The 17,747-nt window shown below is 39.2% G+C and overlaps 1 protein-coding gene across 1 annotated transcript; it reads left to right on the top strand.

The window, feature by feature from the left end:
• The first annotated feature begins 2,569 nt into the window (after positions 1–2,569).
• On the top strand, positions 2,570–17,265 carry LOC140234993 (uncharacterized). Its single transcript, XM_072315028.1, has 8 exons — positions 2,570–2,687; positions 7,579–7,730; positions 8,101–8,247; positions 10,330–10,443; positions 11,754–11,865; positions 12,678–12,786; positions 14,132–14,189; positions 15,745–17,265. The coding sequence occupies exons 2-8, from the start codon at positions 7,602–7,604 to the stop codon at positions 15,925–15,927; spliced, it is 852 nt and encodes a 283-aa protein (XP_072171129.1). The 5' UTR covers positions 2,570–2,687; positions 7,579–7,601; the 3' UTR covers positions 15,928–17,265.
• The last annotated feature ends 482 nt before the right edge of the window (positions 17,266–17,747 follow it).

Below are 17,747 nucleotides of genomic sequence, written 5' to 3'. Positions count from 1 at the left end.
TTTTTTCTTATCTTTTTTGATTTTTTTTTTGCGCCCCCCTCCCCCATATGTTCGAAACCGTTGGCGTCCTCTTTTGATCCAGTTGGTGATCGCTTCAGAACGAATGAAATTGCAGTCGCTGCTACGTGTAACATTTTTCCTGCTAAATATAAAATGACATGAGTGATCACAATAGACATTATCATTTTGTCCGCGTCATCGTCACGTTTTGTTCTTATCTTCTCTTTTTTTATGCAAATTTTGGCGAGCAAGCGCAGTGAGCGAGCCGAAAATTTTTGTATTTCAGCTTACAAATCATGAAAGTCTTGTCATTTTTTGCTTATTAAATCTTACAATTCTAATCAAGATATAGTGACGGCCTTATAGATAACAATTTATACCAACAAACTGCGGACTTGAAAAAATACTCTAAATTAGTACGAGCGAGTGAGCCGAAATTTGTATATTTCCGCGTCATCATTACGTTTTGTTCTTATCTTGTTTGATTTGTTGTTGTTTTTTGCGCCCCCCCTCGTATGTTCGAAACCGTTGACGCCCTCTTTTGATCCAATTGGCGATCGCTTCAGAACGAATGAAATTGCAGCCGCTGCTCCGTGAAACATTTTGCCTGCTAGATATAAAATGACATGTGTGAACACAATAGACACTGTCATTTTGTCATCATCACGTTTTGTTCTTGCCTTCTTTTTTATATAAATTTTGGCTAACGAGCGCAGCGAGCGAGTCGAAAATTTTTGTATTTCAGCTCACAGAACATGGAATTTTTGTGTGAACACAACAAACATTGTCATTTTGTTCCGCGTCATCATGTTTTGTTTTTTCTTCTTCTTCGTTTTTTGTTTTTTCGTTTTTTTGCGCCCCCAAGGAGTGGCGCCCGGGGCACGTGCCCCCCTTGCCCCCCCCTAGATACGCTACTGTACATACCTGAAGTCATTAGCTCATGCTGATATCACTCAATTTTCATCACTCCACACAGTTAGGTATGCTCAAGATTCCATTCCATGTTTGATAAACAGACAATAAAGCTGAAGAAGACCCAAGGTTGAAAGCTTCTACCACCGGCTGGCATCGTGCGACATCTATAGGATGTCTTCATTTTACAATTACATATGTAAATATATAAATATGTACAATGTACATGTATAAATTACAAAATAATTAACTATGTAAGCCTTAATAGAAATATCTTCTGTCTTATATCATGACATAACTGATAATCAGTATAAATCATGCTCAGTTTGATCCTGTTCTTTTGTAGACTGCTGCAGAGTGCAGTGCTGATCAGTATACGTTTTACATCTGTGAGGTGAGATGTCGGCTTTCAGGCATGAACATTTTTTAAAATGTATTGTCATCAATATCTGAATTAAAATGGAATATCTTAATTTAGCACAATACTTTGAATGGCTGCTTGCATAATGATGTGTGATCATGTAACAAATTGGCTTTGGATTTGACTTGATTTTACACACACACACACTTTTTTTTCTTGATTTTCTTGATTTTACACACACACACACACACACACATTCACACCCCCTCCCCCCCCCCCCACACACACAAGCAATGTCCAAACAGACAGCCCCCTCAATCTCTCATCCACCAGTCTCCCATATTTAATCTATTTCAATGTGCAAGTTTTCAACCATGGCCTATGTTAGGAAAATGTAGATCTAACACTGGCAGAAACTTGTCACGTCCTTCTCTCTCACAATGTCCATGATAATGAATCTATTTTATATTTTTGTTAGAGCTACCAGTACAGGATATTACTGTATACGCCGAATATTTCGCGAGGTTTTTATTTTTGCGAATTTTGCGAGTCAGCTGCTATTCGCGAAATTAAAAACACGCGAAAATATTGACTCGAATGCCGATATGAATGTAAAGTACGCGTATACATTTTCTCCGTTCAGTGCAGGACTCCACTATCGCGAATTTAACCAATCGCGAAATTGATGGGAAGTCCTTATTCGCGAAAATTTAGACTCGCGAAATATATGGCATATACAGTAACATAGTCATTGGGAGGAGAGCAGCCCCTTATCAATGAACACGCCCTGTCCTACACCATCGTTCTGGAAAAGTAAAAGTACAGTACCGGTATTATTTTGAAAAATTTCTTTATATTGGGCCACAATAGAAGCTTCAAAATCAGCTCAGAAGTTTCAGAAGTGCCCTTTGTCAGAAGTAATAACAACATGTCGAAGGACAGAAAGTTACAATTCAGCATTAAATACTACCAAAAAAAGAAAAAAGAAAAAAAAATGATAAGTACTGGTATACTATACTGTTGTGGATGTCACACTCTTAAAACTTGTGTGTGTAAGAGAGTGTGCATGTGTGTGTTTAAAATCTCCTTGTCTTCTTCATCTCTTCCCCCCACCCCCAATCTCTCACACTTCATTCTTGAGCTTGCTGGTTAGTGTAAAAAACAAACAAAAAACAAACAAAAAAACAATAATAATAATAATAGTAATAAAACAACAAAACCGTCTATAGAGGGCGTATTACCATCGATTCAAGAAAATGCCCAATGCCGGATGCGGATACGGCACTGCGGCGGCAAGAATTGAGTTCGGGTGACGTGAGTTGTGTATTTTTGCTGGGAAGAATACTATAACTGATGGTAATTCGTCACTGACGCAAGTGTATTTGTATAGACCTCTAGCTTTTGTGGAAATCAGGCAAGTATAGAAAACACCAAAAGTAACAGCCGTATCAAAATTCAGAAATGTAGATTTTTTTTTTTTTTTGCAGTCCCACGTACACATTATCATGTTAGTAGACTTGTGCCAGGACGGACTGGGCTAAATTGCAGCCTAGCCCGACCAGCCAGACGCCGTGCGCTAGCATGTAGCACGGCGTCTGACGGTTTGTGATACACCAATCTAATAAAACCCTCGAACACGGCCACACAGGAACAAAACTGTTGAAAATTTCTACATTCTTATCATAAATTTTACGAATCACTCACGTGAATTGAGATGCTTGGACTAAAATTTCGAATCATAAAAATATTTCATATTATTAAAATTCAACTGAGCATGGTAGAAAAACAGTCCATCAGAAATAGACAAAATAGTGAGCCCTCATGCAACATACACTGAGCAAAAAGTCCAATCTTAACCGGAATGCTGTGATCATCGCTGGGTGAGTCAAAATAAATCTTTCCCAACCCAGCTTTGAACGATGCAAATTGCGCTGCTAGAGTTTGTACGCCCGCACGGTCGACAGCGCCCCCATTGCCCATAAATATTTTGCAGTTGCTGCACTGACATTTCGAATCATTTCTGTGATTTCTACATTATCTGCGGCATATACTGTACGATTAAAAAAGGTTTCATTTTCGGTAAGTTGTGATATCTGTAAATTTATGTCAGTATCGATTAAGACGGTAGTAACTACACGCAGCCGCTGTCGCGAAGCGACGCGGCTGCACCTGTATTCCTTCGCAGACGTTGTCATTTTTCAGTGTGGTTGTGCGACTCCTTCATGAATATCTTTATTAATCATGGAAAACTAAAATACAAGGAATTATCGTAATCTATGATAATCATTCAATAATCGGTATGGGATTTTTTGTTTAATTACGTCAAAAACTCACTGAAATCTGTGGCTGAAATCAGGTCTGTAAACGTCCTTATTGCTTCACTCCTCATCTGCGTGTTATTTGAATGGCATTCACTCTCGTATACTGTATACGCTATAATTTTCGCGTACATAAATTTTCGCGAACTGCCGCTGTCACACATTTTCGCGAGTGGTTAAATTCGCGATTGGGGGACCAGAGAAAATATGAAGTGGCAAAGAAAGTGTGAATTTTCAACTTACTGGCAAATAAGAATGATACTAGTGATACACTGCATGATAAAAACTTACCAAACTCTGCGAACTAGTAAGTTAGAATTCAACATTTTTGAAGTGGTTAAGTCCATAGCGCTAGATTTCTGACGAGTGGTCCCCTTGTGATAATGGATTGGCTCTCAACAGTATTCGTAAGTAGACATGGACGTGCGTAAACAAGCTAATAGCCAGTATGGTCTGTTCGGTAAGCCATGACATGGTATACAGTACTGAAATGTTCGTATCATCAAGGCAAGGGATTCATTTTGGAAGGTAATATTTTCGCGTGTTGTTAATTTCGCGAATAGCTCCCGACTCGCGAAATTCGCGAAAATAAAACCCCCGCGAAATATATAGCGTATACAGTACTACAACGTACAACGTAGGTAGTCGGAGAGCTAGAGGGCGCCTCTCCGACTACCTACGTTGTACGTTGTAGTATACGAGAGTGAATGCCATTCAAATAACACGCAGATGAGGAGTGAAGCAATAAGGACGTTTACAGACCTGATTTCAGCCACAGATTTCGGTGAGTTTTTGACGTAATTAAACAAAAAAAATCGCATACCGATTATTGAATGATTATCATAGATTACGATAATTCCTTGTATTTTAGTTTTCCACGATTAATGAAGATATTCATGAAGGAGTCGCACAACCACACTGAAAAATGACAACGTCTGCGAAGGAATAGAGGTGCAGCCGCTGTCTCTACAGCGGCTGCGTGTAGCTAAGACGGTAGCTAAATAGATAAAGTTTTCATCTCATGTAGGCTGAGGAACAAATATGGTGCAGTAAATTCAAAATAGAATCTGCGCCCCGGAATTATTGATTATGTAGTGTCCACACGGTACAGCCCTGTCGCGACTTATACACTTGTGTACAGTGACAGGGCTGTGTATATAGTTAATTGCAGCCCGAAAGCGAACACAGTCAATAGTCTATAACTCATTTAACTGTGTACAAGGAGCGCCCCGGGGTTAGGGCTGGGCATGCCATAGGCTATCCCCGGGGCGCTCCGTTGTGTCGGGATGGTCGCAATTCATGAGTTCAGGCTAGAATGCCAATCTAACCCTGGAGCGCTCCTTCACACAGTTCGTTGTAAATTTACTGTGGGAGCCCGACCCGTTTCGCATTTGGGCTGGTCGCAGTTAATGCTAAGGCCAAAAAAAAAAGTGTTTGTTTGCCCTTAATTGTCAAAACCCAAGAGGGTCGGTAGGTCTTTTTTTTTTTTTTTAATACCCTTTTTACCCATGTAATTTTGTAACTTTGGCAGGGCATCTCGTAATACACTCGTCCTTCTGGCAATACTTCGAGTTCTAGTTCAACTTTGTACAGGATGTGGCGCAAAAAACTCCAAGGGATTCATTCAAATTTACGTCTTGCCAGGGCCCGGTAGGTGAGGCAGAAACACTCACTGACAAATACTTATAACGTTCATCTTTGTTAAATTTTGCAAACAGCTCCAAAAAAGTGCCTTCCAGTGAGATGCTGGCAACTGAACTCCAAACAGTTTTGGTGCCATGACAGCTGGTAACGGATGCTGCAAAAGTAGCCATCTTGGCAGTCGCGCTGCGCTGCGCCGCGGCCGGTACGGTAGCTAACTGCGACCAGCAGCCCCATACGCATAGCGTAATGGGGCTGCGGACTGTAGCATTCAGGATCATGACAGGATAGGGTCGCGGATAAATATCAACTTAAAATCGAAAAATTTCTTCAATTTGAAGACTTACATGTAAAGTTGAAGTATTGATAACAGGGTTCGTGCAATGTTTGGTTCTGCCAATAGTCCTTTTCTGTTCGAATTGATGACTTAATGTGACTCGGTCGAGAGGAACCTGGGAGAGCTACACTGAATTGACGGCCAGCGCATGCGCACACAGACATCTTATCCAGTCGATGGATTTGAAATTTGCGCGCATGTGATGTGTGCGCATGCGCTGACCGTCAATTCAGTGTAGCTCTCCCAGGTTCCTCTCGACCGAGTCACATTAAGTCATCAATTCGAACAGAAAAGGACTATTGGCAGAACCAAACGTTGCACGAAACCTGTTGTCAATACTTCAACTGCACTGGTAAGTCTTCAAATTGAAGAAATTTTTCGATTTTAAGTTGATATTTGTCCGCGATACTACCCTGTCATGATCCTGAATGCTACAGTCCGCAGCCCCATTACGCTATGCGTATGGGGCTGCTGGTCGCAGTTAGTACGGTAGCTAGCTAGCTAGCGCACTACCTATGCACGTGAGCCAAAAAGGTAGCTAGCATGCAATGCATGCTATAAAACGTAGCCTGCGGCCCCGCGCAGCTTGAACACGATTACGACGAGTCGATGAGATGAAAAAACATTTTTAGACTTTTTTTTTTCATTCTTTCTTTAGCTTAAAATGGATAATTTTGGGTTTAAAACCATTCACAAATTTGCAGAAAATGAAATTTGTGAAAAAAAATAAATTTGAAAGAGCAAAAACAAATAAAAAATACGAAACCCGACCCGAAATTTCCGTGATTTTCGGTCGGTCGCGAAGGGCAAACAAACCATTTTTTTTTTTTGGCCTAATCATGCTAATACAATCTAGCCAGGCATACTCATGAAATAGGCCCACCACTGCGTGTCTGTACTAATAGTAATACTACAACTAGTTTATGGCGGCTTGCCTGTTTGTAAATTTACTTGTGAATTTAGCCCCACCGTGTGGCGTTCATTGGTACACAAGCACAGCGGTGGGGCTTTCTTCCACACAGTTTAATACATTTTGTACTCGTGAATGCGGCCCCACCAAATGGCGTTTATGCGAGATTGATACAGCAGTGGGGCTGATTTCCACAGCATGGCACCTTTCGTCCTCCCTTTCTCTCGTGTTTTTTTTCCGTTAGTCTTCAACTTTTTATTCTCGGAAGGACTCCCTAAATAATGTCCCTCGACTAATTTAACCCTACACCCTAATCCTAACCTAACCTTGCTTGCTGATGCATGGGTGCACGCGCACTGTGGTGGGGCCGATTTCACGATTTTGCCCCTAGCCAGCCATAAACAGCGATAAGATATAGGCCTAGGCTAGAAAAGAGCCTTATTAGAGGTTCTGCAGGTACAGTAGGGTGGTTAACCTCACGCTAAACTTGCACATGATATCCAGACTGATGCCAGAGTACTAGTGGGAAGACTTTTCTTTGTTAATCTTTTTTCCATGTTAACGTTACCATGGTTCACAATAGCGCCCCACCCTGGCAAGGTGTCTAACGTTTAGTTCCAGTTTAGTTCGCTTATGATGTACAGGCGATGATTGGTTAGGGCATGTGCATATGTTCCAAAATGCTTAGTTCATTCAATTGACATGAAGAGATTTCATAGCGGTTTAGAATTAGTATGTTGTAATAGACTGACTGAATCAACACTGATCAAGAAAACTGGACACTTATTTGGAGTGTTTCTACTCAACACTTCTCACAGTGGACATGACTGTTACTAAAGCAAGCTGCCCATGATTCGACCATAATACCATCCAAAATTCAACCACCTGCTACATGTAGAAACCTATAGTGCTTTTGCGCATGGTCGAACCTTGGTGCGGGCACCAATACACTTTCTAAGACAAATAATAATGCATGCTTATACAGATACTAATTAAGTCCAAAAGGATTTGTTCATCTGCACTTTGGAATTCATGTTCGCTAGTTTCAACCTAGAATGCAATAACGTGGTTTATTTGTGATGTATTCTGTCTCATTCAGATTTGCCAACACCTGCTGGAAGTATGAATGAGGTTATGAAAAATGCGCAGATCTTTCTTGATCTCATTCAGGCAGCTAAGACCCAAACAGCCCAAAAGTGGAATAGACAAGCACTGCAGAGGGCTATACAGTGGGCAGAGTACTTCGAAACAGTAAGTGAAACCCAAATATACTTTGTACAGGTGGATTGAGTGAATGCAGCAATATTAGTAGAACACATCAGTGAAAGATTGAGGAAAATCAGTTAATCCATTAAAAAGTTATGAATTTCTAAAGTTTTGGTGCAGCCATTGCTGGATGAGAAGACTACTACACCTGTACAGTTTGTAACTTCACACATGAAGAACGATAAAAACAAAATATGTAGAAAATTCAACGTACGTGTACATGTATTTTCACTTTTCGAGCATAATGAAAGAGGTGTACTGTGAGAAAGCTTAATCAAATCATGGTTTTGTTATGCTCTGTGTGTGTCCTGATCTCTGTTTGACAAACAATTTGTTACCATACTGATCTATACAGGTTCACAAAAAGCTTAGTACCAAGCCAGCTGCTGTCACCCAGTTCAGCAAAGGACTGTGCATCATTCATGCACAGCCTAGGGCTGCACCAGGACCCAATCCTACAACATTTGAGCAGCTTTCTCAATCCAGGAGACTCCTCCTTAAGGTAAAAAGCAAATGATGTTCTAGGTTCAGGACCCATCAGAGGCCAAACTCAATTCCATATTCAATCGGCCTTTAAAGAATAGAGCAAACTCAAACAAACATAACATCAAAACACCATGATAAAAGGAAAAAAAAAAATTATAATTTTGAGCTTTCAAATGTTTCTGCAAAATGATGATTATACTAGTCAAAGTCATGTGCAAATTACACGTAGCTGCAAAATTTTTGTATGATGTGGAGCTGTTGTGGCTCAGTGAATAAGACAACAGACTGTCGGTCTGAAGCCTGGGGTTTAAGTCCCCTGGTGCTGGTTTTGCGCTCCGATGGACATGCAGTGCAGTTGCGCTATACTAGTTTGATAGAAGGGAAAATACTTTGTGAAATTTTGGTTCCATATTTGAACCAGATATTCTCTGTAAAATGGTAAAAAGAAAAGATTCTGTTCAAGTGAAAATGCTGATTAGTCCTGGTAGATATAACTGTAATAACAACAACAAACAAAGCTGAAATATGTCTGGTAACTGTCAAGCATCCTTATGATTTTGAATAATTTATATGTCTGCAGAAAGTCATATTACGTATGTAAGTCTAGATGTTGTTTCTTTGTACATGTACATATGTACTGGTATATGTGTGGGAATTTCCACTCTATGTTTAATGGCTCTGATAAATTACGATAAAACTATGGAAGCAAATATTGGTAGAATATGCATCATCAAAAGTGGGCATAATGTTCAGAAAGTTTTTGATTTTTAAAGTTGCATGACTATGTTTTTTACACCACATTGATGTTGGTTACAACAACATGCAAACTATACTAGATAAGGTGATGGTGTCATTACCTCAGAACTCTACCACAGACCTGAATGCAAATCGTCCTTTACTTAATGTACCCATTTCAGATTGTTTCAAAAAGAATACACTATATCTGTAGCATGAAAGTATTGTAGCCTTGTATTAATGTAGTGATGTGACTTTTATGGAGGAGGGGTTTGAAGTTGCTAAATTATCCACTAACATTGTGACTTCAGACTATCACGATACAATATTTCATGTGCATTGTTTAATCTATTTAGCTTGTATTGCTGCAATTAATATCACTGTTTTATGAAAGCTACTTAAAGGCCCTGTCCCACTGCACTTACGGATGCAAAGAGGATGTAAAGCGTACAAAAAATCTTGCCATCCGTTGGAAAACGCTACGAATCCGCTGTGTACCCATCGCATACGTGTTTCATCCGCTCTATCCATCGAGCATCCGTCCACTGTGATTTCATCCGCGCAAAAAGTTTTAAGCTGCTTAAAACTTTTAGAACGGATGAACTTTCCGCTGTGAAAGATGTAAATCCGCGACATACGAGCAACAAACGTTGTATGTCCGTGTGGCATCCCTTAAACGTCCGCTGCATCCTCTCTGCATCCTCTGGGCATCCTCGCAACTCACATCCGCTGCAGCTAAAAACGGAAAGAGGGAGGAAAGATATGGTACGTGGAATGTCTTTACATCGTTAATAGCACGTTAATAGAAAGGATGTAAGCGTATGCATCTCGTATATAAAGCATTTCGAAAGCATCCCCTCTACATCCGCTCTGCATCCGCTCTGCATCCACTCTGCATCCGCTTTTTCTGCTATGCGTCCGTTTCGCAATTATCTCCGGTAACCCCTTCGGAGCTGTCATCCCCTTCCATCCGCTTTCATCCGCTAGGCTTCCGATGAACATCCGTTTAACATCCCCGCTACATACTACCCACGTCCGTTCTATTTCCGTTCTGTTACCGCCAATTTTCGCCAATTTTGTCAATTTCTGGAGCGGATGAAAGCGGATGAAGCCATCCCCGAAATTTTGCTCGTCCGCTGTGTCCTTTCTGCATACGCTTTATGTCCGTCGGCCAGTGGGACCGGGCCTTAAACTTGAGCTTATTTCATGTCCAATCTGATTAAGCTCACAGCATTTGGGGGGGGGGGGGGGGGGGGGCGGGGGCTTGAGTTTACTCTAATCTGCATTTGTTGAAATCAACTTCAACATGAAGTAACATGTAGGTATTTCTATCAAATGACTGATTTCCCAAACCTTTTTCCAGATTCTGCTTCAAAATCCATTCATCAGTTCTGAGCTGTACAGTCTGGTGCTGGACCAATATAATCATCTCCCACCCCTTCCTGATGGAACAACTGGCATGGACATGCTAAACGAGGTAAGAGCTTAGCTGGTAGAGAGTATTTTTTCATTCCAGTAGTGGCTGTTAAACAAGAAAATAAATTTACAATTTTACTAGTTTATGTTTGGATTTATTCTTTTTGTCCTGACATTTGCTATAGCTGCATATCTCATCAAACTTTGCCCAAATTGACTTGAATTATCATATTTCTTATTCTTGTATTAATCACAAAAAATTGATATGATTATGTATATTATAGTATATATGTATACAACATATATATTATATACAGGTATGTCAAGGATCGACACTAACTTTTTTGGCTGGTGGCTCGTTCGGGTTACTAAAATCTTCTAATCTGAAATTTTGGTGGCCCAAACTAAAGCAAAAGTAACAATCCATTTTGAATCTTAGTTGACTGATGGGTCAACAAAATATAGATTTGGTGGCTTGACACCAATCTATCGCTAATGTCGAGCCCTGCATATTCATATGTATAAACATATACACACAACAAGAAGTCACTCCCCCTCCAATGAAAATGGCATACCTTAACAAAAATGTTTTGAGCAAAATTATATGGCAGGGATATGTCTACACTTATCGGCTAACTTCCACATGAAACTGAGAGAGATCTGTTCAGCCATGAATGAGTGACCACCCATAAAAGACAAAGTGGTCACTTTTCTAAAGTTACAAGAGTCATTTTTAGGGTCTGTAAAACATTATGTTTTCTGGTATATGCTTAAGAGATGTTTTTTTATCATCTATCTTTGGACCCCCTCACACCATCCTAACACTTCTCATGTGTTTTTACGGTTAGGTGAGCACAAGGGAGAAATGGCTAGTTCAATCCTCTCATTTCTGCAAAATTCATTCAGTTTATTTACAAAATTAACATGAGGCATCGTTACCACCATGCAACAACACATGTTGTGAGAGGGAGTCCTCAATCTACACACACTACGCCATCTGTGTCCTACTGTAGGGTAGTCCTTATGCCTCAGATCACTGATAAGACATTGAAAAGCATTGTCAAAACCTTAAGGGGAATCAAAAATTTCCCCTTTGGAGTGAAATCCCCTTAAGATGCATGTACCTTGTTTTCGGACGTATATTCGCCCTATGGACCATACATACATGTATATCTACATTTAACTGATATATTGAGCTTCCTGGCATGATATGTAGAAGAGAAGTGTCCACAAGTGGAGCACATTCGTGAAGGCATGAATTCATCCCTTGTTATGACTTGAAGCCTTTGGCGTGTACACTGTATCTTGTACAAAATGGGTATATTCATCTGCAGGCTTCTTTGAATTTGATTTGAATTGCTTTTATCTCAGGATGCTTCCGAGTGTGCACATACCATAGCAGTAAAGGAGACGCTCCTCAAGATGAAAGAACTCACCTCAGAGACAGTTGAGAGGGTAAAGACTGGGTCATCTAACCTCAGAGGTAATTAGAGCAGATCTAGACCTACATAGTGATTTTGGGAATCTAGAATTGATGTTGTGAATTAATTCAGACTTGACCAACATCAATACCAGCAACAGTTGCTATACCAGTATTGATTGTGTTTGTGTGTGTCAGCTATTCTTTGTAAACTGTTCCAATTCCCTGAGTAAAAATTGAGGTAAATTGGTGCTTCATTTTGCTTTACAGTAATGCTGTCTATCATTTGAATTATGATTCTGTTAAATAACTTACCTTAAACTTCCTTTGTAGATTTAAAGTATACATATATCTCATTTTCTTGATAAAATCTTTTACTGGTACCACCAGTGGTATTAGTCGAGTATGTACACCCATGATTTCTTTTATCATGGCTACTACTAAAACACTGATCAATTCAGTGTTTAATATGTCAATGTAGAGCAATTTGTCAATCAGTTGCAATGAAACAAATTCTGTTCTACAAGATTTTTTTTTCCAGTCAAAGTGTCTAATATGCTTATCATAATGTGGTTCCTTGTCATTCTTGATGAAGAGCAAGTCCAAGTACAGAGCAGCAGTATGTTGTTTCTGTATGAGCATTTTGGAGCCACTGAATAGGGGTGCCAGGAAATTATTACGTTATATTCAAGAATGAATTGGACTAATTACCTTCGTAAGGAAATTAGTACTTTTGTTGAGGACCTGTGTACTTTCCTTTACCCACCCCCACATATTTTGGATAAAAGGCTACTGCTGTTCAATGTCTAACACACAAAAAAAAAGAAAAAAAAAAAAATAGACAAGTTCTTATTGCTGTGCTCACTTTCTTACAGAGTGCAGTGTTCCAACAGAGAGTTTTTATGACATGGAGATGAAAGTTGATGCCACCATTTTTCATGAACATTTTCATCACCATTTGTCTCAGACGTGTTCATTTGAGAGGTGAGGCAATTAAAGCTGTGCCTCTCTATCCAGAATTTGAAGGGAGCACCTTCTAGGGTTTTATAGGACATTGCTGAATGATTTTACCAGAGTGTTACTGTATAAGAAGCAGTAAGGTAACATTTGCTTCCCAAGGAGTGGAGAAATGCTTCTGTCAGGACAATTTAAACTCATATCTGTTGAATAAGAAAACATGTTGTAAACTGCTTAAAACAATGTGTTAAGGGTCATATAGATTGATAATCAGATCTTGGGCTCTTAAGTGTTAAAATAAAGAATTTTCATATTTGCATTTAACCTGTTCTCGTCAAGACTTGCAAATCTCTATATACTTTGTACAGCGCAAACTATATTTTCTTGTTTGCAATTGGTAAACATTGATCAATCGATACAAGGAAAAAATCCAAACTTCTTACAATGTAGTTTGCATGAAGGTAGTAACCCTCATGTGCAAATCATCTTTAGTTTAAGTATGTAGGCCTCACTTACATTAACCCGTTGAGGACAAGTCCCGAGTATACTCCGGCCAGTGTCTATGGGAAATGCGTGTTGTAGCAAATTCAGTCCGTCCTCAACGGGTTAAGATTATTGCTTATCTAGTTGACATAATGAAATGACAGCATTCCAGTTTGATTCAGTATCTGACATTTACAGGGTTACTATAAAGTTATTGTGAATCTGTGTAATCTGGAATATGCTTTCAATAAAAAATGATAATATTCACTAAATTCACTAATTCACCAGGTCATTGGTGACGTGATTTACATTTGGTCATAATGATTCTGGTGGCAAGAAGAATAAATAAATAAAAAATAGCATTTTGATGACTTCAGATATTAGCTTACAAGAAAGGCAACCTTTTCTACGATTGACCATGACACTTTATCAAGGTAATCATAAGATAGCATTATTCTTTAGTGTAGCTTTGCCACATTTGGGCTCAATTTACCCTTTTGCTTAAAATTGGACAAAATTGTTTTAAGTGATTTTAGAATTTTTTACATTTTTATATGAATGATGTCAGTTTCTTTGAGTGACATGATCACTGTTTTTTGTTGTTTTTTGTTTTGAGGGGGTGTAAAATAGCAAATTTAGACAAGAAAATAAATACACATATAACGTATGCAAGTACAATGTACATACAATGTACTTGAAATTTGCAGGGAAAGCTGATGAAACAAAAGAGGGATTTATGTTTTATGTTGACTGTAATGCATGTGTTCATTAATGTTAGTATAGCTTGTAGTAGACAGAATTGAATAACTATAGATGCCTTTGTTTGGATGTTACACAGCATGTACATGTATAATTCAATGCAATTTCTTTTTTCACTATTTTACCAAAGTACAAAGGAGTACCTGAGTGATAAACTCCATGAAGTAGCAGCAAATCCTTCTGGACTGGTGAGTTTTCAGAAGAATAATTGTTCAGTCTTCTCTACAGTTTGATGTGTATTCAAAATGTGTTGTACATTAAGTGCCCTAATTACTCGTCAACAAACATTTTCTTTTTTCTTTTTTTTTGTTTGTTACACAGCAGGTTGAAAGAGCATTTTGCTCCTATTAATTGATTCTATATTTGTGTGTTAATAGGATTTATTCCCTAGTTGTAATGCGTAGTTACAACTAATTACAACTGTGTTTTGGTGTTGATTTATTCCAAATACAGTAGTTTTGATGAAGGAATCTTTTTTGTTTCCAATTCATAGATCTTATTATCTGTTCATGTTTGTTGAGTTCTGTAAAGCACATCAGGGCAGCTACCCCCGCCTAAATACTGGTTAGTGATAAGGTTAGAGTAAAGATTAGGATTAGGGTTAAGGTTATGTGTAAGGTTAGAGTTTGGGTTAGGGTTAGGTGTAAGGTGAGAGTTTGGGTTAGGATTAGGGTTAGGTTCAGGATTAGGATTAGGGTTAGAGTCATGGGAAGGGTCTGGGGTAATTGATTAGGGTTAAGGTTATGTGTAAGGTTAATAGAGTTTGGGTTAGGGTTAGGTGTAAGGTGAGAATTTGGGTTAGGATTAGGGTTAGGTTCAGGATTAGGATTAGGGTTAGAGTCATGGGAAGGGTCTGGGGTAATTGCCCTGGACCCCTGTAAAGCCAGAAACATTGGCAACATGAAACTTTCCACTGACACTCACCGCATTGTGTAGACAAACACTTTTGCATGCATTTTCATTTCATGAATGTATGCTCCATGCAAAATTTGCAAATTTTCACACATGCAAAGATTTCCGGTTTTGCAGTACACTATATTTCATTATTAAAATAATATTATGTAAGGTGTGGTCGAGCTCTATGCAAACCAAAGCGAACTGAACCAAAGCGTACTGTACGAAACTGTGCCAGATTTGGAACTTTCAAGCACTTTGTTTAAAAAGCGTGCCTCATGAGGTATTTTTAGAGGGTGCCACACATTTTGCAGCAAAAGGGTCATTCACTTGGCACGCTTGAACTCTTTCAGCTGCCCCAAACAAAGAGAATGAACTCTTTGCATTATGATGTATGTGCATGTTACGTTCATTCTCACATGCAAACTTTTGGTACGCTTTGGTAGTTGGTACCCTTTTGGAGCACATTGGGAAGTGGTTCACTTTCCACTTTTGGCTCAGTTCAGTTCAGTACAGTACACTTTTGGAGTGTTCGAGCGCTCTTCTGGCGCGTGTATGATACGTTACATTTCGCTTTAGGAGAGAGCTCGAATGCACCTATAGAGCTATTCATTTACTTGTTTTATCAATCTTTTGTTATGTCAGTTGAAATGTAATAGAGATGGAGAAACAGTGAGTTTGTGTCCATGCTTGTTTTATTTTGTTTTATATTTTTATATACAGTATTTGTAGCTATGCTTTTATAGGCATGTGTACATGTTCTGTATGCTTGTATCTAGGGGTTGTAAAGATTTGTTTGGAGACCTATTGTAATTTGTCAACCACTACCTTTCCTCTGATCCATTACAGGAAGTGATATCTCACTCATCTCTGTGTGGAAATAGTGGCAAGACTGATGAGAGAACTGATATGACCAGTAGAGGGGATGATCAGAAAAAAATGACCACAAGCTGCAAGCACTTCATTGATGAGTGGTTAAATGCAAACATGACCAAGTATGAAGTCCATCATATAACAAAGACCTCAAGATGACTGCAGTTCTGTAGCACTGCACATGTATTTTACCATACTCATCCTGCTGCTGTCATGGTGATGATGATGATTGCCATTGGCACCACCTCTCTGGACGATGCTGTCCATTAGCTGGGAACAATTTATTGCTGATGTGGACATGGCGAGAACAATAATGTCAAGCAATAGCAAAAGTCTTGATGTTGCATGGTGACATCGTTTTCCTCCTCCCAACACAATCCATCACTTCCATCGTTGTGTCATTCATCATCTTGACCTCTATCATCATCGGCTGCAGCACTGTCATCGTCATCTTTCTTGTTATCTTCATTATCTGCATCATCAAAGAGGAGGATGTTACCAGTTATTAGCAATTTGTTATTGGGTTGCTTGAAACACTCTCTTACAACACCCCCAAAGCCCCCCTAGCCTTCAACAGCCCTGCCCCTGTCAAGCCTCACCTGCCTTGTCACCCACTCCTCTTCAGGTTGGGTCACTGCCAACTGTGGCATAAAGCCCTCTGCTGAGAGTTTCCCTAGCTTTCCTGTCAAGAGCCTCCTAGGGTTTATGACAAATACTTTCTGAATCCTTGCCAGGTAGGAATTCCCCTTTGCATGTGGACAGGTATCCAATTACACAGGAACCTGATGAATCTGTGCAAAAGGTTTTAGAGATTTTATAATCTTGCAGGGAATATTAAAGTCAAAAGGATACTCACATAATTATGCACAACTGATGTTTCAATGAATATGATCATAACTAGTCTCGCACTGAAAATGACATCAAAGTTTACACCAAAGAGAACCGCTATGAATGTAATGTGATAAATGTGAAATTCTGAGTAAAAATGTGTGAAGGATCATAACGTTATGGTTCCGTATGGCATGCAAAATTACAATTTTGATCAGCATCTCCTGCAAAGAACTCCCTACACTGTATTTGCTTAATGAAAGAATAGGCCAAAACTGTTTGTATAGCATGGTAATTTAATATATGACAAATTTCTGTTCTTAATTAAGGGGTGTAAAAAACATGTTTTGTATAACTTTTTTTGGTTTACAGAAAGCATCTCCAAAGAAACTTGCAAAAGATTTCATGTGCAAGATCATTTAGGAGTGATAAGCGAGTGATGCAATACTCTGAATAGGGTATAATTCTTAGAGGATCCAAATTAGTTCAAATGGGTTCCATGCTAACCCTGGGGGTGGGGCATGGGCCCCAAGGCCCTATCAGTAAGGAATCTTTGAAAATCTTCTTATCTTGAACCAGAAGTGATAGAGCGTAGTTTAGTGCTCTGAGTAAGTACATTGGTGACTATGGTTTCAGGTTTATTCATGGCAGATCAGAGGTGCCCATCTCAGGGCCCTGGGGGGGGGGGGGGGGGGGGGGTAGACCAAAGTGGGGCCCAATTTCCACATTTTCATCTTTCTCTTGAAAATGCATAGTCAGATTTTCTCCAAACTTGGCAATTATTAGTGCTGGGAAGATGATAGAACATATATTTGTACGAATAGGCACCATGCACAACTTTAATAGGGTCTCCTGGTGCCCAGAACACCAAAATTTGAGAGTCTTTAACCCTAACCAGGCCGGGCTTTTTGGGGTGTTATGTGGCCGAGGGGGGTTTGATTCATTATATTAATAATGCTAATATATGCATAAAATCATACATTTTGCTCTAAATCAGAAAGCAAAGCTCCTAGAATCCTAATTTTTGGTTATAACATTCTTTGTAGCATTCCTAACAATGTACTCGAAAAAAAAAAATCTGGTATCAAGCTTTATTTCTTATGTATTCTATTGTTTTATGAATTTCTCATGTATTTCTGTTTTTTGTCCTT

The sequence above is a fragment of the Diadema setosum genome, chromosome 11 (assembly GCF_964275005.1).
Source record: "Diadema setosum chromosome 11, eeDiaSeto1, whole genome shotgun sequence".
Taxonomy (NCBI): Eukaryota; Metazoa; Echinodermata; class Echinoidea; order Diadematoida; family Diadematidae; genus Diadema; species Diadema setosum.
Note: the sequence above shows the minus strand (reverse complement) of the source record. Positions and strands in the feature narration are given on the sequence as shown.